The sequence below is a fragment of the Macrotis lagotis genome, chromosome 7 (genome assembly GCF_037893015.1).
Source record: "Macrotis lagotis isolate mMagLag1 chromosome 7, bilby.v1.9.chrom.fasta, whole genome shotgun sequence".
NCBI lineage: Eukaryota > Metazoa > Chordata > Mammalia > Peramelemorphia > Peramelidae > Macrotis > Macrotis lagotis.
This window is the reverse complement of record NC_133664.1, coordinates 61963535-61989219: the sequence shown is the minus strand read 5'-3', so window position 1 is coordinate 61989219 and position 25685 is coordinate 61963535. Positions and strand designations below refer to the sequence as shown.

The 25685-nt window shown below is 36.7% G+C and overlaps 1 protein-coding gene across 4 annotated transcripts in view; it reads right to left on the bottom strand.

Moving 5' to 3' along the window:
- ARMC3 (armadillo repeat containing 3) overlaps positions 1 to 20161 on the bottom strand; it is a 129875-nt gene extending 109714 nt beyond the window's left edge. For 2 of the 4 annotated variants that reach the window (XM_074192987.1, XM_074192989.1), the window contains exons 1-3: positions 20095 to 20161; positions 14946 to 14994; positions 4759 to 4876 (exon numbers count right to left, since the gene is read on the bottom strand). In XM_074192987.1, coding sequence (XP_074049088.1) covers positions 4759 to 4876; positions 14946 to 14993 — 166 coding nt within the window. In that variant the 5' untranslated portion in view covers position 14994; positions 20095 to 20161. Of the gene's footprint in view, positions 1 to 4758; positions 4877 to 14945; positions 14995 to 19944; positions 20059 to 20094 lie in introns of those variants that run through there. The other 2 variants (XM_074192988.1, XM_074192990.1) reach the window with 2 other exon arrangements.
- Positions 20162 to 25685: the final 5524 nt, after the last annotated feature.

Here is a 25685-nt window from a genome sequence, read left to right as displayed (position 1 = left end):
CTTGTCATCTCTTCATAATCTCTTCTGCTTCTGTTAAGCCCTACCATTTTTTTGTCTTTAATCATATCCAATTTCACAAAACATTCCCTTGATATCTATCATTTTTAGAAGAGTTATCTTTTCCATTCTATTGTTCTTCTTTGAATTGCTCATTGAAGACTTTTTATCTCTATGTCTATTCTCTGGAATTCTACATTCAACTGGGTATATCTTTTCCTTTTTCCTTTCCCTCCAACCTTCCTTCTTTCCTCAGCTATTTGTAAGCCCCACCAAATATTCATTTTGCTTTCTTGTTCTTTTTCTTTGGAATATTTTTGTTGCTGCCTGCTATACAATATTGCAAATATCTGTTCATAGTTCTTCAGACACTTCTATCCACTAGATCTAATCCCTTAAATCTATTCATCACTTCCACTTCATAAAGGATGTTATCTAGATCTTATCTATACAGTCTGATGGTTGCAGCTACTTTCTAAATTTTGCAATAAGTTGTTCATGATCTGAGCTACAGTCAGCTCCAGGTTTTGTTTTAACTATTTAGAGCTTCTCCACCTTTGACTGCAAGGTATATAATCAATCTGATTTTGATATTGACTATATCTGGTGATGTCCATGTGGAGAGGCACCTGTTGGGTCATCAAAAAGAGTATTTGCTTTGAGTATTTGAACTATCTTCATTTTGTACTCTAAAGTCTAACAATTGTTCTAGTTATCTATTGATTTTCTATTTTAGCATTCCAGTCCCTTATGATGGATATGACATATTTTTTGGTGTTCAAGATGTTGTAGGTCTTCATTAAGTTGATTAACCTTGACTTCTTCAGCATTAATGGTAGGAGTACAAACTTGTCACTGTGATGTTGAATTGTTTACTTTGGAGTTGAACAATTACCATGCTGCCATTTTTGAGATTATACCCCAGTACTGCTTCACTTGCCCTTTTATTGATTAGGAAGGCTACTCCATTTTATAAGGATTCTTGTTGTCTTTAGTATTATGTAATGATTACCTGAATTATATTTACCCAATTCTCATCCATTTAAGTTCACTGAAACTGAAGATGTCAGTGGTTTAATCATTTAATCATTAAGACATCCACCTTACCTTGATTGCACCCTTTCTAGGCTACATTGATCTTTAAGATATTGGACTTTCCTTTCATCACCAGACATTCACAGTTCAACTTCCTTTTGGCCTTGGTCCAGTCACTTTATTAGTCCTGGAGGTAATTGTAGTTGTCCTCCATTCTTTCCCATTAATGTGTTAGACTGTCTGACCTGAGGGGTTCATCTGTCATGTCTTTTATCATTTTTCTATTATCCATGGGTTTTTCTTTGCAAAAATACTGGAATGACTTGCCATTTCCTTTTCAACAGATCACCTTTTGTCAGCACTCTCTACTATGACCCATCTGGGATAACCCTGCATGGCATAGCTCATAGTTTCATTGAGTGATGCACCATGATAAGGTAGTGATACAAGAGGGTATCTTCTTGGATAGACCTTTCAGGCAGTTATGTGATCATAAAGATCCATTCTTCCCTTCATCAAGGGTGTCCTCAATGTATATATAGATTATTCCCATAATTTGTAGAGATGAGTAAGTGGGGCAATTAGATATTGATTTCTCAGTTAACTTTTCAAAAATAGAAAAACAGAATATATTTCTAAGTAATTGACATCTCTACTTTTAGATTTTATTACTAATATCATATATTATAATGAACATAAATATATGCTTATTATATTAAACTCAAAACTTCAAGGATACATGTTTTCTTCAGTGTGAATATTTCATGAATACTTCAGTAGCTATTTATCATAATTATTATGTTGGGAAAAGAATTTGGGAATGGCTTTCCTCCATCTTTCTGGTCATAAGTCTATAATTTGCCTGATAATCATATGACAGACTTGCCATCTTTAATGGACCTATATTCAAAGTCTTTTATTAGTTTGTTTGATCTTCTAACAGGTCTGTTCCCTTATCCTAGTCTTCCAAAACCCAGGGTAACCTCTATCTCAATTTGTTTTAATAAAGGTAGACTGAAGTGCAGTACTGAAGTGAGATCAGTTTCTTAACAGCAACTTAGAAAAGCCAGCAACTCCCCAAAGGAGTGGAGTTTCTTCTTTATTAACACACAACAAAGAAGGGAAAGGTGGAAAAAAAGTGAGAGGTTGTATGAGGCAGGAACATTAGAATTCACTATACTGAGAAAGATGTGCTGGCATTCAGATGAGGTAAATCATTTCCCTCTATAATAATATAGGAATATTTTTCTAGTATATGTATCTTGTAGTCTTTTCTACATGATCACAGCTAAAAAACTTGCTGTCTCCTTGAAAGAGATAAAAACTCCTTTTACACAAAGACAAGAAAGGATAGACAACCTCTTTTGGGAGGGGAAATTTTGTGAGGCTAAACAACCATATCTATGAAGTATTTTAGGGAATATAGGCATGAAAGACAACAACCTTTCTTTTAAACTAACTTTTAGCCAACTCAGAGGAAGACCTGGATTCCTGAACTCAAGGATTTGGCAATGTGACGAGCCATCCTACAGCAAGGGGCAGTAATATCCTATAGGATAAATAATGGAGTAGAATTCATTGCAAAACAATACAGAATCAATTTAATTTCTTTACCTCTGTAACAAAATAAGGCATTGGAGTAGGACTGAAGTTCATATTTATTAAGTAAGATTAATAATAGTTAAAACAATGCTTTAAGATGTTAAGACAAGACCAGGAAGTGGAAAATATCAATTCAATTCAACATATTTATTAAGAACCACTCTGGGTAAAGAATTGTGCGCAGGACTGGGGGAAAAAAAGACCAAACTCTCTGCCCTCAAGGAACTTACATTCTCCTGAGATCATATAATATGAAAATAGATAAATCAACACAAAATATGTACTAATGTAATAAAAAAGTAATTTCATTAGGAAGATAGCACTAACCATTGGAAGATTAGGAAATCTCTCTTGTAGGAGGTGGCAGCTAAGCAGTGTTTTGGAAATAGGGATTCAATGTAACAGGAGTGAGGAAAAATGCATTCTTTTGTTCAAAGAAAAAAAAGATGGGCAGTGGAATTACAGGTGTGAAAATAGCTATGAGGTCAGACTTATTAGAATGGAGAGTATGAAGAAGGGAACAAATAAGATTGGAAAGGTTGGTTGGAGCCATAATGAAGTGTGCCTTTTAAATGGCACAGTATCTTAAAAAATTGGGGAGTAATTTAGGAGGCTAGGAGATTGGGGGTGGTCTGACAAGCAGAGCCAGACCTGGTTAGCAACTAGCAACTTAACTAGCGATGATTAAGCACCCACTGTATATGAGGCAGCTGAGCCTCTGGATATCAGTAAGAAGACAGTCCTGCTCTCAAGCACCTTCCAATCTAATGGGGGAAGACAAAGCACAAAAGGGAACTGAAGGGGATTTGGGAAGGGGGAGGGGAGGGTGTTCTGTGGCCTTCCAGTCAAGAAGAGGTGCTGATGGGAGTGGGGAGTGAACTTGGACTGACCTGAAGTCAGAGAGAGCTGAGGTCCGGTCTTGCCACAGATGCACCCTGGCAAGTGGGCCTGGGCAGGTGCCCCCCGAGATGAGGTGGGGAGGTTGTGAGTCTGCCTCTGAGGGGGAACATCCAAGTCAGGACTCATCCCCTCAGGTCAACATCCCTGGTCCAGTCTTAGAAGGGCTGTGGGTCGGGACCTGGGAGTCCGAGACTCCTTCTGCCTCGGCTGGGGGAGCGGGGAGGGCAGTCTTCCAGGAGGTGGCCTAGATGAGGAAGAGAAGGTAGACCTCCCTCCTCCCCCAGGAACAATGGGGCTTAGACATGGCCTGCACCTATCAGTCATGCCCTCTGCCTGCCAAGATGAGGGAGGACTTGAATCCTTTCTCCTCTAAGCATGGCGGCTGCTTTGGTGTGGTCTTAAAGGTGGCCCTTGGGCCAGGAGCAGCCCTTCAGATTTTCAGTCGGCTCTCCTCCCTTGCTGACTTCTCAAGAGAAATGCAGATTTATATGAATATAGAAAGGAGAGAAAAAAGGAAAACAAAGGAACTAAGAAAAACTCATAATAGTCTAAATGAAAGGTGAATAGGCTACAGTTTAGGGGAATGAGAAAAGGATGGATGGAGATAAAAGTGGCAACAATTGGAAAATGATGGATTTTGGGGAATGAGTAAAATGGGAGAATCAAAGATGAGTCTCAGGGAGAGGACCTGGATGACTGGAAATAATTGTAGTCTTTTATCAAACTTTCATCCTAACTTCTGTTAAAGATGAGAAACTGACTTTTTTCCTACACATTAGCCATAAAATTATTTTTAAAAGTAAATTAAATTCTGAATCCTATAATATTCACTCACACTAATTTCAGTTTAAAAAATCCAGTTTTGTAAAATATAATGAAAAGTCAGTGCTTTTTATTTAATATTGAAATTATATGAACTGCTTAAGTTTCTAAATGCTTTATCATATAGAACTGATAACCTTCTAATATGGAACATTTAGTAAGGAAATAGATCTGGAATTTAAAATATTGATCTCTATTCTATTATGTTTAAATTGTTTCTTGACATTAAATTATTAGCTCTTTAGGGAGATACATTAATTTTCTTGGGGAATATGTAAAAGGAAACCTGATTCTCAAAGAATTAATTTTACAAGGAGTTAAGTATGGGAGAAAAAGGAACTTATCATATTGTAAATATTTCAAAAACAACTTATAAAACTGAAAGACAGGGGAAAAACAAACCTTTTAAGGCAAATTTATAAATGGCTTCACATGCTTTGGCCAAAATCTCTTCTTCTGTACAATTAAGCAACAACACCACTGTTGCTGCCTTTTTACTTTCAATTGTTAATGGATCAAACTGAAATTAAAAAATAAGATTTTTACTAAGAAATAAACTTTAAAGTATCATATACATAATACATAATAATTCAATATATAAAATCAAAGTTTCCAGAAATATAGAACAGATTATAATCTTCAGAGGACATATCAGTGGTTTCTTTGAGTGAATTTTGTCTATTAAAATATTTTTACATCAATTAAGCATAAATAATGAATATATTACTGCATTTGATATGCTGAAGCATTTTGTCCTTTTGTTTTCCCATTTTCTCTGCCAAGCTGAAATCAAGATTGGTTATTACAGTTCCCTAGAATTCAGTGTTATTTTTATTTACTTTATTATAGCAACTCTGTATAGTATCCCTTTGGTTCTGATTATTATATTGTGTAACAGAGCATGCAAAATCTTTCCCCATTTATGATTTATTCATATTTTTCATTTCTTCCTGCACACAAATATTCCATTACATTCATATACCACAGTTTGTGCAACCACTCCCCAACTGATGGGTACTCACTTTCACAGAATCACCTAATTCGAGACTTAAAAGGGACATCAATGGGCATCTTAGTTTCACCTTTATACAAAAGTCATTTCTCCAACTATGTGCCCAACAAGTCATCATTTAACATCTATTTGAAGATCCCCATCAAAGAGAGATTCTCTGCTACCTCTAGATGAGACTTTTGATTATTAGAAAGATTTTTTTACAGAAGCCCTTTGTAACTAGCTTGCATCTACTGTCCTGACTCTTCTAGGTGATGACACTTTAAATACTTTAAATATTTAAAAATAGTTATGTGTGTTTATCCTCCTGTCTATGTGTTTGGTAAATTTATAAATTATTATTATTATTATGCAGTGTTTAAGGTTTCCTAAAGAACTTTACAAATATTATTCTTATTTTGTCTTCATAGCAACTCTAGAATGGAGGTGCTATTCTTGCACTGATTTTACTTCTGAGAAAATGGAAGCTAAATGACTTGCTTAGGACCACATAGCCAGATTCAAACTCATGTTTTTCCTGATTCCATTAACAGCACTTTGATATCTAGTATGCAATTCAACAATGTGCTATTGCACAGCATAGGACACAGTAAATTATCCAAGTTATATGTGTGTGTCTGTGCATGTATATATACACACACATATATTATATATAATATATAGAGATATTAGCTATAGTTTGGTAGATGTGTCAATGAAACATGTGCTCATGGATTGAACCTATATAGTCACAGCAGTTTTCAATGATAGCAAACTCCTGAATGGGAAGGAGGGGAATGGTAAGATGGTAAAGAATGTTACAGGCGTGACTTTTAATCTTTTCTCTTTCTCTATTCTTGAGGGCTACAGGAGAGATACAATGAAGAAGAGTAAAACCTCTATTTTTTTAGAATGTTGTGAAATAGAGGTAAAGGGGAGAATGCATAAGCATGAACAATGAGGGTGGCAATAAATCAAAGAAGGGTAACTTGGTGACATAGTGGATGGAACACTAGTCTTGGGTTCAAGAGAACAGGAGTTCAAATCTGGTCTCAAACATTGATTCTTGTCATTGAATTTTCTTGGTTCTTTGTTTTTTTTTTCAAGGCAATGGGGTTAAGTGACTTGCCCAAGGTCACAGAGCCAGGTAATTATTAAATGTCTGAGGTTAGATTTGAACTCAGTTCCCTCCTGACTCCAAGGCCAGTGCTCTATCCACTGTGCCACCTAGCCACCCTCAAACACTGATTCTTACTAGCTGTGTGACCTTACACAAGTCACTTAACCCTGCTTACTTCGCATCCAGGACCGTCTCCAGTCATCTTGATTCCTATCTGGTCACTGGACCCAAATGTGACTTAGCACAGCCCCTTCACCCACCCAAATTCAAGTTATGTACTTGTCATGGCATCACCTCCCTGATGTCATGGTCTACTTCAAAAATGAAGGACAAAAAAATAATTAGTAAGTCAAAGGGCAGGGAAGACCAGGACCTAAGAGCATATGCTAAAGAAGTCTTCACTGATAAAGTTCTAACTCTTCAACTATATTGTAGGAATTTTCTTATTGATTCTGTGAGTTTGTTCTTTTTTCTATTGGTTTTGGATGTAAATCTCATTTATGGCCTTATTTATACAGTAATAAAGTTCAAAATACTCATTTGGATATTTGGTTGCCAACAATAGAGCTGCTTCAAGTATGTGAATATTAAGCCAATTCAGACACTCCCAGAGAGGAAATTTTCTGGGTTACCACAAGTCCTATAGATAATAAATGTCTAAGACTAAATCCAGTCCATTTGTCCTCAATTGGCAGACAGGATAATTACAAAAGTACAGCCTAATAGGGTGATAGTTGAGAGAATCCTATATATTTCCATTTTCTTCTCTATTTCCTTCTCCAGTGGATTGAGGCAAACAGAGGTTAAATAACTTACCAAGATTTACACAGTTAGTAAAAATCTGAGGCTGAATTTGAATTCAAGGTCTTTCTGACTCCAGGTCTAGCACGCCACCAAGCTGCTTTTTACCATATTAGGTTTGTTTAAAGTAGGATACAGATGAGCAAAATAACTAATTTTTCAATGATTTATACTTAGGCTACATACTCAATGAAAAGGTTAATTTTAATGGTTGAGGGAAAAAGAGGTTTGAGACCATAGGGTCTCACTTTATTTAAAGATTAAGAGAGAAAATTAAGGATGTGAGAACTGTGGGTTAAAAAAACTGATAAAAGTGGAGAAATATTATACTTTGACAGGGTCAGCATGGAGCTGTGGGCAGAGGAAGTCAGCATGAAATTTGTTACTCCTACAGAGTCTATCATATTATAGTAATTTTTATTTTAAGGAAATTGAAAATAAAATGATAGATATAATAGAATGACACATTACTAAACAAATAATATAGTGCTGTAATTACTGATTCCATCTGCTTTCACATGAGGGAACTACAGTCATCAAAAAGCATGTGGTGAGATTATAATTTCACAGTATGTACAAAATAAACGATGAACTAAAATTACTTACAGGGCTATTTTAAAAAAAGAGGTATTCTAGCTAGGCTCAACATTCTTTAAAATTCTGGTCATTAAAGAAGCTACCAATTTACAAATTTTAAATATAGACATGTGGATATGTTTTAAATTTTTGTTGATAACTTAAATATACTCATTCCCTATTCCTTCAGGTCTTATAATCATAAATCATATATATATATATATATATATATATATATAGATAGATAGATAGATAGATATTATTGGAATGGAAATAAACTTTCCACATAGGAAACAAATTTAATGTTAGCATAGGAAAAATTGGTAAGTTCTGTAGTACCATATCACTAGGTACAAATAATAATTGAGGTTCTAATTATTCCAAAAAGTGAGAGGCAGTTTGAGACAAGAGAAAACTAGATTACAACCTTATCTAATATGAAACTTTGGTTTCATCAGTAGGGATTTATTTTAAAACTGAAGTGATTAGGTAAAGTCTAAACAATGGCTAAAATTACATTTAACCGTCTAAATCCATCAGTGCCTTCTCATTCTGTGATATGTTCATGGTTCTCCCATAAATCCACCAGGGCAGATCTGCTCAAAAAGTTGCTTTTGTTTGAAGAGTAGTCAATGGTATAGGGTTGATTTTTTTTTTCATTATATCACCATGTCAATCCAGGAGAATTAAGAAGAAGGTAGCTAGAGTGGCAGTTTATGTACTAGGATAGTACTGAGGGACTGGAGATCACCAATGAAGACAAGGTTTAGATAGCAAGATAAAAGATTATAATCAAATAATGAAAACTCATATTTCTTGAATATGGAAATTGAACACTCATGAGTGATGACAAGATCAAGGATCATATCTGTGTTTAGTTATCACTTTTCCAAATTATCCCCCTACCATTCTTATTTGATTTTTAAAATATTTTTTTCAGCTCTTCCAGGAGTTGCTCAATTTTTATCCAGTTCACTTTTTCTGAAAGGCTTTAGTTGTAGAAGTTTTGATATCGTTGTCTTTTGAGTTTGTGTCTTGATCTTCCCTGTCACTATAGTAACTTTCTATGGTCAGGTTTTTTTTTTGTTTGCTCATTTTCCTGGCTTGTTTCTTGACTTAGAACTTTATGTTAAAGTTGGGCTCTGTTCCCAGGGAGGAGAGACACTGTCCCAAGCTTTGGGCATTGCTGTTTTCAGAGTTAGTTCTGGGCGGGGTTTGAAGTTTTCAGTGCTTCCAAGATGGTAGGATATGGGAAGAACTGTGGTTGCTGCTCTCCTGGTTTGCACTCTGATCCTTTCCCAGGAAGTGCCCCCAATTTCTTCAAACTGCAAGTGATTCTGCTTCTCAGGACCCTGATTTCTTGTGATCGCAGACACTGCTCCTCAGGACTCCTGCTCATTTGTGACTGCAAGCAATTCTCTCTCTGCCCTGGGATTGTGTCTCAAAAGTAGTTATAGGCAATGGAGCTGACAGGGCAATAGGGTCTCCATCAGTCACTTTTTGACCAGTTTCCAGATTCCCTTAATAACTCTGGCTCAACAATAACTAATGCTGCTTCTGCTCCTATTGCCACCTTCATGCCTTACAGTTGGTGCTGTGACCACACTGGTTCTAGACCAACCACCAGTCCAATGTCCCAGACTTTTCTTCCCACCTTTAAAGTTGTTTTGGGCTGGAAAAATGTCTCTCCTGCTTCTGAGTTCTATTTCAGGCATTATTTTAGAGAAGGAATTTCAAAGGGAATGTGGTAAGAGCTTATTTGCTTCATCTACTCTATTACCTTCTGCCCCCCTTCTTCCAGGTAAAACCTGTGAATGGAATGACAAATACTTCAGTTTCCATGAAGAAGCCTCTAGAGAACTTTTATTTACACCCTGGATATTAGCCCAGCAAATAGGAGGAGATCAACTGGCTATGGTTCTGGAGTGAATTTTATGTCCTATTAACAGGAGATCCTGTAGGCTCCCTGAGATGTTATTAATAAAACATTACATGGAGGTGAGAATAATGAATTGCATCTGTTAACAATACCTGCCAGGGGCCGCTGAGTGAGGGCTCTTAGCCTGGCAGCAGGAAGACCTGAGTCCAAATTTTTATGCATGACCCTTCTTGTTCAGTTATTTTTCAGCTATGTTCAACTCCTATTTCTTGGCAGAATTATGAGTGTTTTGCCATTTCCCCCTCCTATTTTACAGATGAAAAACTGAGGCAAACAAGGTGAAATGACTTGACCAGAGTCACAAAGTGTATCTGAGGTGGGATTTGAACTCAAGATGCTGAGACTTCCTGAAGCCAGGTCTCCTTATGCAAGTCATTTAACGTCTTTTTGCAGGGACAGTAACAGAACCTACTTTCCAAGTTTGTTGTTGAGGATCAAATGAGATTCTCTTTGTGAAGTGATAATCATAGCACAAAATAAGTGCTATTCAGTCAGAGGAAAGCATGATACTTTTGGTTCAGTGTTAATGACCTGCCTATTACCAGGTTTAAATCAGTGGGATTGAAGTGACATTGAAGGCTGAGGATGCTTCTCTCACTATGGTTATCATAGTTTAAAACAGATTTACTACTTTTTCAAGGTAATATCTTTATGACAGTGGATCACTTCTCAAGAAAATGATATTAAGTTCATATTTGATAGCACTTTCCCCACATAAATCCTGTGAGGTAGGTAGAGAAAAATAATTATCCTTGTTTTACAAAAGAGGAAACTGAATCACAGAGACTGTTCTTTTAATGACTTGGCTAGGTTCATAGCTAGTTAGTGTCAGAAGATGGGAAAAGGACCTAAATTCTTGACTACAAGTCCAGAGTTTTCTCTACTACATCATGCCATATCATGTATCATGTCATTCACTATACCATGCTGCCAACTGATCCATAGATGCTGATCTTATCAGGTGGTCTATGAGTTTTCTCCATATGCATAAATCTGGTAGGCATACCAAAGACTCAATAAATGCCAGCCTTGATGATCTAGGAATATTCACTGCCTGAAGGAAGGGAATCCAAGGCACTCCACAAATCCTAAGGATTAAGGCTGGTATGGTTACAGGGAAGACAGAATATTCATAAAGAACAAACTTTGTTATTGGAACCAAGGGATAAGGTGGTATGCAAGCCTTTCTGAGTTTTAAATGATAATTACATTAACTCATTAACTATTTTTTTCAGTGTGCCACCACAAATATGAAAGATTTGTCCAATTTTTCATGCCTCTGACCTCTTAGCTGGTATGTTGCTCTGAATTTCCTTAGCAATCATGCATCTGAGCAGGTGGGATCTAGAGATGGACCTCAAATATATTGTATTTTAAATAACTGATGGAAATGGGTGTCGTTCTATTATCTGGTCAATTGTAAAGATTATGGCCTAGGAAAATTATATATTGGAGTTACTAAAGAAGCTGCCACTGCAGGGCTCTTGAGAGGAGGGGGAGGGGAGTAAGGGAGGAATACACTTTTATCACAATAACTGAGGAAAACAGTAGAATCAGAAGGCAGAGAGTTATGCATAGTTATTACATTACTGCTCCTCAGTGGTATCATTTACCTCTTCTAAAGGTCATATAAGGGGTTTCACTGAGTTTAGTGCATTTTTAGTTGTCTAATAGCACAGCTAGATGGTACAGAGGATAGAATCCTGACCTTGGAATCAGGAGGATGACTTCAAATGCAGCCTCAGGCACTTGCCACTTACTAGCTGTGCGGCCTTGGGCAAGTCACCAACCATAATTGCTTCTCATCCAGGGCCATCTCCAGTTGTCCTGATTCATATCTGGCCACTGGAGGAGAAAGTGAGACTGGTGACTTAGCACAGCCCTTCACTCAGATTCAATTCATATGCTTGTCATGACCTCACCCTCCCTGATGGTTTTGGTCTTCTTTAAAAAATCAAACAGACAAACTTTAAGGCAAATGTATCTGTCTTGTTTTTTATACTGCTACCCATTGTTGTGGGCCAGTCAAAGTTCTTGGTTCCAAATAGCTAATCCCACATTGAATATATTTTCCCTAAAGAATTATGATTAAAAAAAAATAGGTGACCACCTTCCAGGAAGCTACTCAGTATGAGTAAATAGTTTCTACAAAGCTAATGCAATGTTAGCTTGTATCAATGGAAGAACAGTATCAAGACAAAGGATACAAAAATTCCCTTTTATCTTGTTCTGGTCAAAACCACATCTAGAGTAGAGGGTTTTGAAGTTGAGCACTATGAGAGTGAGTAATCAGTAAATCATCAAATAAGAGGAATGTTTGAACTACAGTTATTAAATCTGGAAAACACAATTCCTTTAAGGGGCCACGTGATGACCATTTAAAATGTTCATTAATATCTTTTACATTCTTACATTTTCTAAAAATTTCTCTCCCCTCATTCAGAGATTGTGCTTTATTATAAACAAAAATGAAGAACAGTTCAGCAAGACTAGTCATTATGCCAATTAAGTCTGAGCAGTATATGATGCATTCCACTTCCATAGTGCCTTATGTTTCTAAAAAAAGGATGGAATTATTATATTCTTCCTGGGAACCAGGCTGAGTCATAACTGAATTCAACAATATTCAGTTTCAATATTTCGTATTGTTCTTTCCATTCATCTTGATGAGTAATTGCATATAGTTTCTTCACCTTTCTTACTTTATACCAGTTCATACATGTGTTATCACATTCCTCAAATTCACCATTTTCAACACAGCTGTATTCCAAATAGGTGTAATAATTTGTCTAGCCATTCTCTGATAGATGGCTATCTATTTTGTTTCTATTAGTTTGGTGTTTGTAGGGTTTTTCATATTCCAGCATCTCTGGGTCAAGATATATTGATAAAGTCACTCTCTTAGCATATTTCCAGATTCCTTTCCATGATGTTTAGACCAATCCATAGTTCCTCAACCATTAGGTTAGTATGAATGTCTTTCTACAATCCAAACAATTATCATTATTTCCATCTTTTGTCATCTTTATCAGTTTACTCAACCTAAGGTGAAACTTGACAGGTTGGTTTTAATTCTTTTAAGATCTACCAGGTTTTATCCTTTAAACACTGGTGAATAGATTTTGATTCTTTATATCTATATTAATGCCATATTTATGTACATATGTATACATATATGTAAGTATGTATGTATATATAGGTATAAATATATATCTAATATATATAGGTATGTTTCTGAGATATTAGACCTTTATTGAAGATCTCTGATACATAAGTTTTTCCCTCCATCAGCCATTTCCCTCTTCCCCCAAATCAACATCTTCTCTTATCCTACTTCTGAATTCAACAAGCTAGTGTTAAATAATTCCAACATAAACTGAATAGAAGCTGGCTAGCTTCTATTAAATGCCTGTGAGATGCACTGGCAATAGGAAAAGAAGTTAAAAAAAATAGTCCCTCCTCCCAAAAAGTTCAGAGTTCAATGAGTAATTTTTATTTGACAAGAAATGCTGAAGACAAAGTTGGGAGAAATTAGGTTTAGATTAGTATCTTATATACCATATGACACAATGAGCTCAACATAAACCAATGACTTGAATATAAAAAAATTGCCATAAAAATAGAAGAAAACCAGATTAAATGCCGTTCACACTCTGGAAACAAATGATAAAAGTGATCACAAAGGATAAATTAGGCTATTTCAATTCCATGAAATTGGCAAGCTTTATGCATAAGAATATTGGCTTTGGAGTCGGAGAACCTGCATTCAAATTCTGCTTCTCTCACTGCCTGTGTGACTTAGGGCAAGTCGCTTTCTTTCTTGGGACTTCAGTTTCTTCATTGGTTAAAACAAGGAGTGTTTGGTCAGATGGCCTTCCAAGATTTCTTTCAATATCTCAATTCATCAACCTGTAATGTTCATTTTCAAATATTTCATGATTTTTCTCTTAACTCCAGAAGGTACAACAGGAGCCAAGGGATAGAAGTTAAACAAGACTGGTTGAATTTTTTTTGCTGATTTTTACTTTCTGGTAGATAAACAAACTACTCGATTCAATTCAGCAAATACTCATTGAACTGACTTAAGTAGCACTACTCCAATAGAACTGTCTGTTAGACAGTTATTATTTCAACATTTGGACTTTTTTTAGGTTTTTTTTGCAAGGCAGATGGGGTTAAGTGGCTTGCCCAAGGCCACACAGCTAAGTGTTTGAGATCAGATTTGAACCCAGGTACTCCTGTCTCCATGGCCGGTGCTTTATCCACTGCGCCACCTAGCTGCCCGCCCCATTTGGACTTTTAAAGGAGAGACTTTTTAACTGCTGAAAACATTCCTAAGATGAGTGGGAGGGTTTGATACTTCTGAGAGTTCTTCCAATTCAATATTAAATATGACCTACAATCCTCTCTTCATTTTTTAAATGAGGCAAAAATCTCATCTATCATTGTTTCACAAAAAGTTTTATTTCACACTTTATTCATATTCACTTTTTCACAGGCTTGAAGTTTGATACATGAACAGCACAAAGGATTCACTTTAGCTTGAATAAACAGTATCTTTCAGTTGTTTGTATGCTTTTAAAAGATAAAAAAAAGTTTCAAGACAAAAAAATGAATAGATAATTGCCTTGTATAGTAAAAAAATGGCCAAATGATGAACGATGGTGAAGCATCCTCCATAATTCTGGATAAATAATGTAATATTTCTGATAACCCGAGATCTGAGATCATTTTTAGACAATTCCTTTCACATAAAATATACTTCAAACATTGCCTCTTCTTAATATTAACCACTTTGTAATGACCATCAGGCAGTGATTTTTGGCTAGATACTTCAGAGAACTAAAAAAAGGCTTACTCTTTAACTTGATATATCATTTCACATACTTGAAATGAAAATAATTGTGGGTCTCTAATCTTGAAATTAAGTGAACACAGTGTTTCAAATTTTCATTCAAAGATATACTACTACATTAGAACTGGTTAATTTGAACATTAACTAGGCTGTGGACTTATTATATACATGGACCTATAAGATGACATATTAGTTTATACCACCTCCAAGGTCCCTTTTTCAGATACAGTTGTCAAAAAAATCAATAATCAAAGTGCCATTAAATGAATAATTTTTTAAATAATTCAGTGCAAACTAGAACACTTACCACATCCTTAGGAAGAGGTTCTGCTTCCTTCTTTATTTTTTTACCCATTCTAAACAGACAAAAAAAATAATCATTCTATTTTTCTCTCTCTACTTCTTACTGTTCCTATTTCACATTTTACATTTGATCAGTTTATTGAAAATAATGTTGAAAACCCCTAATTTGGTGTGTGGAATATGGGCAATGATACTAAAAACCATTAACTTTCACTCTATAATAGTGACAATAGCCAGCCAGGAAAAATCTTTTATGTCACTAATCCAACACATTCATATATTCTCTCGTTCATTTCTCTCTTTTTCTCTCATTCATTACATAGGTTGATATAAATTACTTTGTTGGAATGCCCTTTTCATGGAATAGATCCAGAAATTAATTCTGAGATATTACAAACTCATACCCCTCCTCATTTTGGTAATTAATATATTTGATATAGTCATTTATGCTTCTGACAATAGGAAGAGTTCTAATTTCTGTTTTTTTATGAAAACTATGGGTTGAGAAGTTCTAATTTTATTGAAGTGGGTTCTTCAATCAGTCTGCATCACAAACTCTCTATAGCTTAGATTTATGGAGTGATGAAGTTTTGAGTCATGAGAACTCTAAATCCTATCAAGCAGGAAAGATTTTGCATATAGGTTGTTTATCTTTTCATCTGAGAACTATCTTCAGCTCAGCAAAGGTTAGAGGACAACTTGGACTTTATGTTAAGAGACTTAGGTTCAAATTCTGCCTCAGGTGTGTCATCATGGACAAATAAAGAAGCGCTTTCAGTACTCATGCATGAAATAACTGCATTTGTTAGCACCATTATCACAAGTTAGTTGTATTAAAGCACCATATAAATAAGAACATTATTATTATTATTATTATTATTAGCATTTATTATTCTACTATACAGTAAAATCTCAGCAGAATTTTGTCAGTCACAGTCAATCATTAATATTTATAATGTACCTACTATGTTTTTAGGATATAGGTACAAAAAATTTAAAAACCCTAATGGCAAGGAGTTCTAATGAGAAAAGCATATATAGATATCTATAAATAAATACAAAATAGTTCTTAGGTTAGCTTGAGAGTGAAATTACTAGGCGTTGGGGGATGAGGAAAGGCTTCATGCAGAAGGTAAATAAAAGAGGGGTTCTATGAGGGAGGAGGTGAAGAGAATGTGCATTCTATGGTAGATGGAAGATCATGAGTTAGAGAAAACAGACCAATATGGTGGGATTCCAAAGGGCAGAAGAAGCAACAGGTAATTAAATTAGAAAAAGATGTTGGGGTAAGGCTATAAAGTACCGTAAAAACTAAAGAAAGTTTATATTTTAGCCTAGAAGCAATTAGGAACACCTGAATTGACTAAGTAGGCTCATTTAGGAAAGTAGGATGCATTTAGGAATACTTCGAAGCTTTGGCTACAACGTGTAGAATGGACTAGACTGGAGAGAGGCTTGGCTCAAGGGGACTGTTGGAACAATTGAGAGCAAAGGTGATGAGGGCCTGCGCTGAGTGACTGGTATGTATCAGATGTGAATCAGTCTACTAGAAGTGAAGTGCCTACTGTGAACCAGGCATTAGCAATGTACTAAGTGACTTTGACAAGTCATCTAGGCCACATCAATACATTTAGGAAGAGCCTTAACTATATCATTTAAAAAAAATTTATTATGAGCTTAACCAAACACAACCATTTCAACATACAAAGAACAATAGGAGTGTATATGATATGGGGAACTGTATCATTTGAATTTTTAATTATACATTATAAACAAAATATATAATTTAATAATATCATAAAAATTGTTCTGTCTCCTATAAATTCCGTGATTCTAATAAATTATTCTTTATGAACAATTAGCACTTAAGAAACCACTCACATCTGCAAATAGTTGTGCTCCCTGCTTTCAATGGTTTCATTGTATTTCCATCACCTAGGACAGTTACTGGCACATACTGACTGGGGCAGTGAGGTAAAGGAATTCTACTTTACCAAAAGGTGAGATTCCCTCCATCTCCCTCGCCTTAAAAAGTCCTTTGAGGCACCCTGCTCTCATGACATTATGCTCAAAGAACTAGTCTGCAACAGTAAAAACAAAAACAAAAACCAGCCTCCACCAAATCCCTATGTCTTACACTGCCCCCAGGGTTTCTGATTCAGGGTTTATCTGACAGGTCCCTGTGGAAGAGCCCTCAACTCAGAGATGGGGGTTAAGGACCCTCCTTCTTTCCTAGTCCCTGTTCTGACCTTAAAGGAAAAGGGGGGTGTTCTGGAATGAATATTGAATTTAGAGTTAGAGAAGTGTAAGATGTGGATTTATATTTCTGGGATCATCCAAAGCTAAGTCTTAGCACAAAAGTTTCTCATTTCAATAGTCATGATTTGTAGTAATAAGCAAAGAAGGAAGTTATACAAAGACTGGAATAACAACTCTGAGAGTACTGCATATTATTCAGGTTTGGACATAAACTGGGACCCTTGATTTCACCCGATTTCACTGTTACAAAGAAATTGTGAAGTAATGCTCTTGACCAATCATTGAATCAAGTATTTAGTGCTACAGTACTGGAGATACAAGTAGAAAGAACGAAATAATTCCTATGTCTTTACCTTTTTTTTTTTTTAGATTTTTGCAGGGTAATGGGGTTAAGTGGCTTGCCCAAGGCCACACATCTAGGTAATTATTAAGTGTCTGAGGTCGGATTTGAACTCAGGTACCCCTGACTCCAGGGCTGGTGTTCTATCCACTGCGCCACCTAGCCCCCCCCATGCCACCTAGCTGCCCAATCTTTACCTTTTAATGGAGGAGACAAGTACATTTATGTCCAGCACAAATATAAGATAAATACAAATATGTGAACATATAAACAGATACAAATTTTACACACACACATGTAGTTAAATACATTAGCTGGAAAAAGGAAGATGCTACGAGTTGGGAAGGATTTGAATGGTCTCATGCAGAAGGTGATGTTTAAGGTGCATCTTGAAGAGAAGGATTCTATGATAAAGATTAAGGAGGGCGAGTTCCAGAAAAAAAGGAAGAGTTGGTACAAAGCCTTGGAGACAAAGGAATGGTATCTATAAGAATTAGACAAAATGCCAGTTTTTGTCTGGATTTGTAGAGTGTGGGAGAGAGATTAATGTCCAAGAAGGTCATTAAGATAGGTTGGGTCAGGTTGTGTAGGGCTTGAAAAGCTAAGAAGCGAATTTACATTTGATCCTTGAGAAAACAGAAAATTTCTAAAGTTGATTGAGTAGGGGAGTCACATGGTCAGTTTATACTCAGGGAAAAATTCGTTTGGCAGCACTCTGTAAAATGTGCCAGAGGAATAGAAGACTTAGAGCCAAGTGGATGTTGCAGTAATCTAGGTGAAGGGCCCTGAGGGCTAGAATTAAGGTGGCAGATAGCTGTGTCCTGAGTGGAGAGAGGGGAGATGCAAGAGATAGGATGAAAGCAGAAATGGCATCTGACTGAATATGTGGGGTGAGGGAGGATGAGAGTTGAAGATAATTCTGAGATGATCGTGAACCTGGGAAGCTAGAAAGATAAGGGTGCCTTCAAAAGAAATGAAGTTTGGAAAGGAGGGAGGAGTTGACTTTGAGACATCTCTGGGACATTTAGCTTGGAATATCTAACAGGTTTATTAAACCAAAGGGAGCTTATGGGAGGTAGGGGATGGAGACATGGAGAGACTGAGACAAAGAAACAGAGACAAGAGACAGAAAATAAAGGAGATAGGAAAGAAGAAATATAGAGGAGAAAGATATAAGCACAGATATGGTAAAGGCACAGGTTAGCATTTTCTCTCTAAATTATATAGTATAAGGCTATAGGAAGCTATAGTCTTAAAGACTCGCCAGGGTCATATAATTATGTGTCAATGAAACAGATCTTCCTGGTTCTGAGATTAACTTTCTATTCTTTACCCCATGATTCTGATTTAAATGTAGGCAAAACTATGTTTGAAACAATTTCTACCGGCACCTAGGTGTTGCAGTGGATAGAGCACGGGCTCTGGTGTCAGGAGGACCTGAGTTCAAATCCAACCTCAGGCATTTAATAATTACCTAGCTATGTGATCTTGGGCAACTAACCTAACCCTATTGCCTGCAAAAATGAAAAATAAAACAATTTCAATTTGAGGTTCCTAGCTCCTATTTTTGGTCATGCTTTCATCTCCCTTCCCTTTTTTGTTCATTCTTGTTTAATGTCTTATCATGGCCGGTGTTTTTTTTTTGTTTGTTTGTTGGGGTTTTTTTTTTTTAAGAGAAAGGTAATTTCTAGACATGTATGGTGTCATAAGTGGGGATTCCTGGTGTGTATCTGGGAAATCACCCACACTATACCTTATAGTCTTGAAAAGTTGAGGGGGGGAGGTTAGTGGGAGGGTTGAGATACGAAAGGGATTTGCCTGCGGGTCCTACAGTTAGTACATATGAACCTATGTCATCCTGATTCCAAGCAGAAAAAAGCAAGAAGAAGAAAGAGAAAGATGGAGGTAGAAGAGGCAGAAGTAAAGGAAGGAGAGCAGAAGGGAGAAAGTCAAGAACAAGGAACGAGAAGAGTAAGGAATGGAGAAGGACAAGAACAAGGAGACGGAACAGTAAAAGGAAGGAGAGAAAGGCAGAGTACAGAAGAGATGACGGGAAAGGAGGAAGCAGGAGGCAATATGATTTAAGAATTTGAGATGGAGATGGCGCAAGAAGGCATAGAAACAGGGAAAAGAGGAAGGAAGAAGCGATGAAAAAGGAGGGAAGAGGAGAAGGAAAGCGACAAAGAAGAGAAGAAAAGGACAAAAGAGGAAAGAGAGGGGGAAAGCGGCGGAAAGTGTTGGCGAAGGGAGAAAGAGGCATGGCAAAAGGAAGGGGGGAGGATGAGGAGGAGTTAGGAGAAGAGAGAGAAAGGAAACGAAAACGAACGTCAGTAAAGGAAGGGGAGGAGGAAAAAGAGGTGAGGGATAGGGAAAACAACCCCAAACCCCAAACCAGCCACCCTACCCCAGTCAGGCAGGGCTCTGGAAATGTCCAGCGCCGGATGCTGGGGTCGGCGGGGGGATCTCCTGAGAACACCTGGCCGGGCCCTGAACCTTTGCTCCGAGTCCTTCTCACCTGCCCCCTTAGCCTCTTCCTTCCCAGCCTTGGCCTTACCTGCTTGGTGAAGCCGGAGCAACCGCCCCCGGCCAGCTCCCACCCGCTCCCTCCCTCACTGCTCTAGGCTTGGGATTCGGATTGTTTTTAGTTGCTAGGAGACCGGAGGAGGGGGAGGGGAGCGGGAGCACCCTCAGGCGCATGCGTCTGCAGGTGGCGGAGGCCTGCACCCCCTCCTCCCTCCCCGCCCGGCATCCTGTGGCAGCGCATCCCTTGGAGCCGGGACCGGGCTCCTGGCCCGAAGGCGGCAGCCGGGCCCCGCTCCTCGCTTTCCCCTGCCCTGCCCTGAGGGAGAACGCTAGTTTCCGACATCGGAGCGGCCGGCTGCAGGGGCTGCACAGTTTTAAACCCAGCAGCTCCACGGGCTCTTCCAGGTTCCTTGCATCCCCCAAGAGGCAAGACACTTGTCAGGGCTCTGTCCCTCCCACATCACGGTGTCTCCCAACAATCATCCCCATCCTACCTCGGAATGCACACGGAAGCCCTCAGAAAAGGAAAGGTTAATTTGTAATTCACCTCTCGGTGATTGTTCTTTGTATCATTTTGCAATAAAAGCGGTTCTGTTGTGGCCTCGTCCCTGATGCTCAACAGCCCTTTCATTCCTCTCTTGTTTACTTTCCATTGTGCTCTCTAAAGGAGACACCAACAGGCGCATGTGTCCCCGTCCTTAAAAACAAACCAAACCAAACCAAAAAAAAAAGTCTCAAAGAGTCATTGTAACCCACTGTCTTGCTGCTCCTCCCTTCAAAATGCTAAAAAGCGCAGTTTATCCTCTGCCCAACACAGGCAGAACAAAGACAGGAAAGCAGCCGAAGTCAACTGCCTAGACACAGAAGAAAGCCTCACTGGCAGTGACACAGTTATGATATTGTTGAGGAAAGGAGATTCACAAAGGATCCGAAATATTCAGAAATGATTGTGAATTAATTTTATTATTAATCTTGAAAAAAAGATGATTCAGAAAATCAGAAACTAACACGGTTTCCAACTCTTGTCTTGGACCCCTTTTCAGGTATTCTTAACAAAGATTCCATCTCCAACTCATTTTACAGATGAGGAAACTGAGGCAAACAGGATGAAGTTGACTTGCCAAGGGTTGTATTGGCACTAAGCTCTTTCTGACTCTATCCATCATCTCATCTACAGAGATAAAAGGGGTGTTAGTAGAGGATAGGCAGGCTTTCTTTTTTTTCAATTTTCTTTCTAATTACATCTAAAGATAGTTTTCAACATTTATTTTTGGTAAGATTTGAGGCCCCACATTTTTCTCCCTTCCTCCCTTCTTTCTCCCAAGTCAGCAAGTGATCTGATGTAGGTTACATGTACAATCATATTAAATGTATTTCAGCATTAGCTGTGTTGAGAAAGAATCAGTACAAAAGAAAAAACAAGAAAAAATTTTTTAAGTGAAAATGATGATGTTGATGGGTGTCCTTCATTTAAAAAGAAGACCAAGTTGCCCCATAAAAAAAGTGAAAATACTATATTTTAATCTGCATTCAGACTCCATAGTTCTTTCTGGATATGGAACGTATTCTCTCCATCATGAGTCTTCATATCAGTCACTGGAATCGATTGTTGAGAAGAGCCAAGTCTATCACATTTGATCAAGACACAGTGTTGCTATTGCTGCGTACAAGGTTAGCCTAGTTCTGCTCATTTTACTCAGCATTATTAGTTCGTTAGTCTTTCCAGGTTTTTCTGAAATCTTTCTTTTCATGATTTCTTACAATAGTATTGCATCACATTCATATATCACCTTTTGTTCAACCATTCCTCAATTGATGGGTGTCTCCTCAATTTCCACCACAAAAAACTCTTACATGTGGGTCCTTTTTTCCTTTTTTATAATGCAGACCCAGTCTAGAAGCATTGCTAGATCAAAAGTATGGACCCAGTAGAAATATTGCTGGATTAAACAGTATGGACAATTTTACTGCCATTTGAGTGTAGTTCCAAATTGCTCTCCAAAATGGGTAGATCAATTCACAATTCCACCAACAGTGTGTTAGTGTCCATTTTCCTAAATCTCCTCCCACATTTATCACTTTTTTCTGTCATATTAGCCAATCTGATAGATGTGAGGTAGTACCTCACAAATGTTTTAATTTGCAATTCTCTAATCAACAATGATTTAGAGCATTTTTTCACATGAATAGAAATAATTTTTCTTCCTCTGAAAACTGGACAAGTGATACTATATAATAAGTCACATCATATAATTGACAGAGAAATTTAGAGTATATCAGATTACATTGTGCTTATTGTTTGGGTTTTTTTCAATGAATAAAATACTACCTTCTCTTACAATACATTGCCTTCCAGCATGCTTCAAAATTATTCAGAATTCCTTGAAAGATAACTGTCTTTAATATCAGCAAAACACAAAATAAGGAGACATATGCTCAAAAGGTATTTCCTACAGTCTTGAAGAAGATTCAGAACAGAGTCCAAATTGAAAATGGGAGGCTTAGGGGCTGTCCAGATGCTCCCACTTGCCTAGGACATTGTGTTGATTCCATAAAACCGAGGACATTACCAAATCTCTTGAATGAGGTTTGTTTTGTCTAATAATCCACAAAGGGAAAAACAAGTAGTTCAAGACCGAATATTCAGCTAATGATATGCAAGTACATGGAAAATCCCTAGCTCTTGCCTAACAGAGTGTATACATGTGTTTGTGTGTGGAAGTGTATCTGGGATAGACAGTGTGTGTGTGTGTGTGTGTGTGTGTGTGTGTGTGTGTGTGTGTGTGTGTGTGTGTGTGTGTATCTGGGATAGACAAGACAAGTCAACAAGTCAGAAAGAGGTTAAAAAAAAGGAGGGCAGGCTGGAAATTGCAAATCTCCCTAAAAGACCACAAACTTTTCCCAGAAACAAAAGGCCAACTTTTAATACCAATGTTTTGCTACTTTGTGTGCTCATGAGTCACAGGAGACAGCATTATACAATGGAAAGAGCAGGACTCTGGAGTTAAGACCTGAGTTCACATCCTATTTTTGAAGCTTTCTCCTTGTGCTTACACTTAATCTCCATAAACCTCAGCTTCTTAAATCTAAATGGTAGTGGCACTTTACTGTTCAGTCTATTGTTTATATATATATATATATATATATATATATATATATATATATATATATACATATAATGTATGTATGTATATAAATGTATAAAAGTAAAATATTATATAGGATCAGTCTCTGATCCTACAATGATACAGTCTAAAGAATTAAAAATAATCATCTTTCATTTCTGTATCACTTCATACCTATAAGTTAGAGAATAGGTAGTTACATTAGTAAAAGCAATTTCCTCTTATCAGGAGCCACAGGTCTGTAGTTTGTGTGTCTTTCTGTGTGTGTGTGTGTGTGTGTGTGTGTGTGTGTATTGGATGTATATATTCATTACTTTAGTATTACTGAGGTTTTTCCTACTTCAAAATACCTAATTCACATTAAACTATTTCATTATACATTGGAAAGAATGCTGAATTTCCCATTGGGATATGTATGTTTGAATCCTGGCTCTGATTTTTACTATCTGTGTGAATTTAGGCAAATCACTCAAACCTGCACTTAACTATTTCTTCTGTAAAGTGAGAGAATGGACTTGAATCAGGGACTTACCAACCTAGGGTCCATTAACTTTTTTTTAATGTTTTGGTAATGAAGTTAATGTAATTGGATATCTTTATAATCCTGTGTATTAGAATATTCTTCTGATGAGAGTGCCATAACCTTTACCAGATTGCTGTCAAAAAGGGAACATAATACTTTTAAAAAAGGTTAAGAACACATGACCTAGATAAAATCTAAGAATCCTTACAGATCCTAACCAATAACTCCATAAGATTTAACTAAAAGAAGGTGAAGTAAATAGATATGATGGAATGGACAGAGGTTTTTATAAATCCCATATTGTATATTCCCTAATTTATATAAACATATCTAAAGTAGTACAAATAATAAAACTTCCTGAAGTGTTGCATTATTTGAATCAAAACTGCATGTTTCTCTTGAAGTGTAACCAGTTATCATATTTTGCACAATCTTCACTTAGATCTCAATCCACCACTTTCTTAGGCCAGGTTGATAAATCTCTCTTTAGTTTTCTAATATTTCAATGCCATTTCTTCAGTGCTGAATAGATTCAGAAATCCAATTCTTTTTTTAAACACCCATATAAGGTAGTTAAATGGTACAGTGAATAGAGCATTTGACCTGCCGTCAGAAAGAGCTGAGTTCAACTCCTATCTCAGATAATTACCTGCTGTGTGATCATGTATAAAGTTTCTCTCAGTTTCCACAAATATAAAACGGGATAAATCTTTGTTGTAAGGTTTAAAAAGACAGTATTTATAAACTATTTAACAGTGCCTGGAGCATTTTAAGGGCTACATAAATTCTAGTTTATTATTATTATTATCATTATAATTATTATTATTATTGTTATCAGTGAACCCACTACATTTTTTAAATAAATTGAAAAATTAATGGAACACTTTTGTTCTATTAGAAACCAGGAGGTATGGGAATTCAGGGAAGCCTGGAGGGATTTCCATGAACTGATGTTGAGTGAGATGAGAAGAACCAGAAGCACACTGTACACCCTAACAGCAACATGGGGGTAATGTTCAACCTTTATGCACTCGTTCATCCCATCAGTGCAAAAATCAGGGACAATTTGGGGCTGCCTGCGATGTAGTATCCAGATACTCCATCTGTATCCAGATCAAGAATTGTGGAGTTTGAACAAAAATCAAAGACTTTTACCTTAATTTAGGAGGAAAAAAACCCTGTAACCTTATTATGTAATTTTACTATCTCTTATACTTTATTTTCTTCCTTAAGGATATGATTTCTCTCTCATCACATTCAACTTAGATCAATGTATAATATGGAAACAATGTAAAGACTAAATGGGGGGGTGGGGGGAGGAAGCAAGATTAGGGGAAAAATAATAAAACTCAAAATAAATAAAATCTTTCTTTAAAAAGTTAAGAAACAGCAGATAAAATTGGTACTAAGAAATACAAAATACAACAAAAAAAGACCTGTATTAACCTGTATCAGGTTTCTTACCATTTCAGAAAATGAAAGAGAGGAGAGGGAAGGATAAAACTTAAAACTAAAAACCAAAAAAAATATAAAAAATTATTTTTATATGTAATTGAGGAAAAATAAAATATTAAAAACTAAAAGGAGGACATATACCAAACTTTGAATCTCTATTTTATAGTTCATTTTTCCTTTTCAATGCATAAGAAATACATGTAACTTTCAAAGTTGTGTTTGTTGACATTTCCTTCTGGCCTTCCTTATGATTTCCTTGTATTTTAAAAAAAACTGCAATGGCCATTTTCTTTCTCCTTTTTAGCTCATCCTTTCATTAGCCACATTCTCCCTTTAAGTCCTCTCATTCCAATTCCAAATTAAAAAAAAAAATCAAAAAACAAATGAACAAAAAATGCATCGTCAAATACAACAAATTTTTCTCATTGGTCATAACAAAAATGTATGTCTTTTTCCCCACTTTTAGTTCACCACTTCTGTCAGGAGATAGGCAGCTTTCTTTCTCATTGGGTCCTCTTA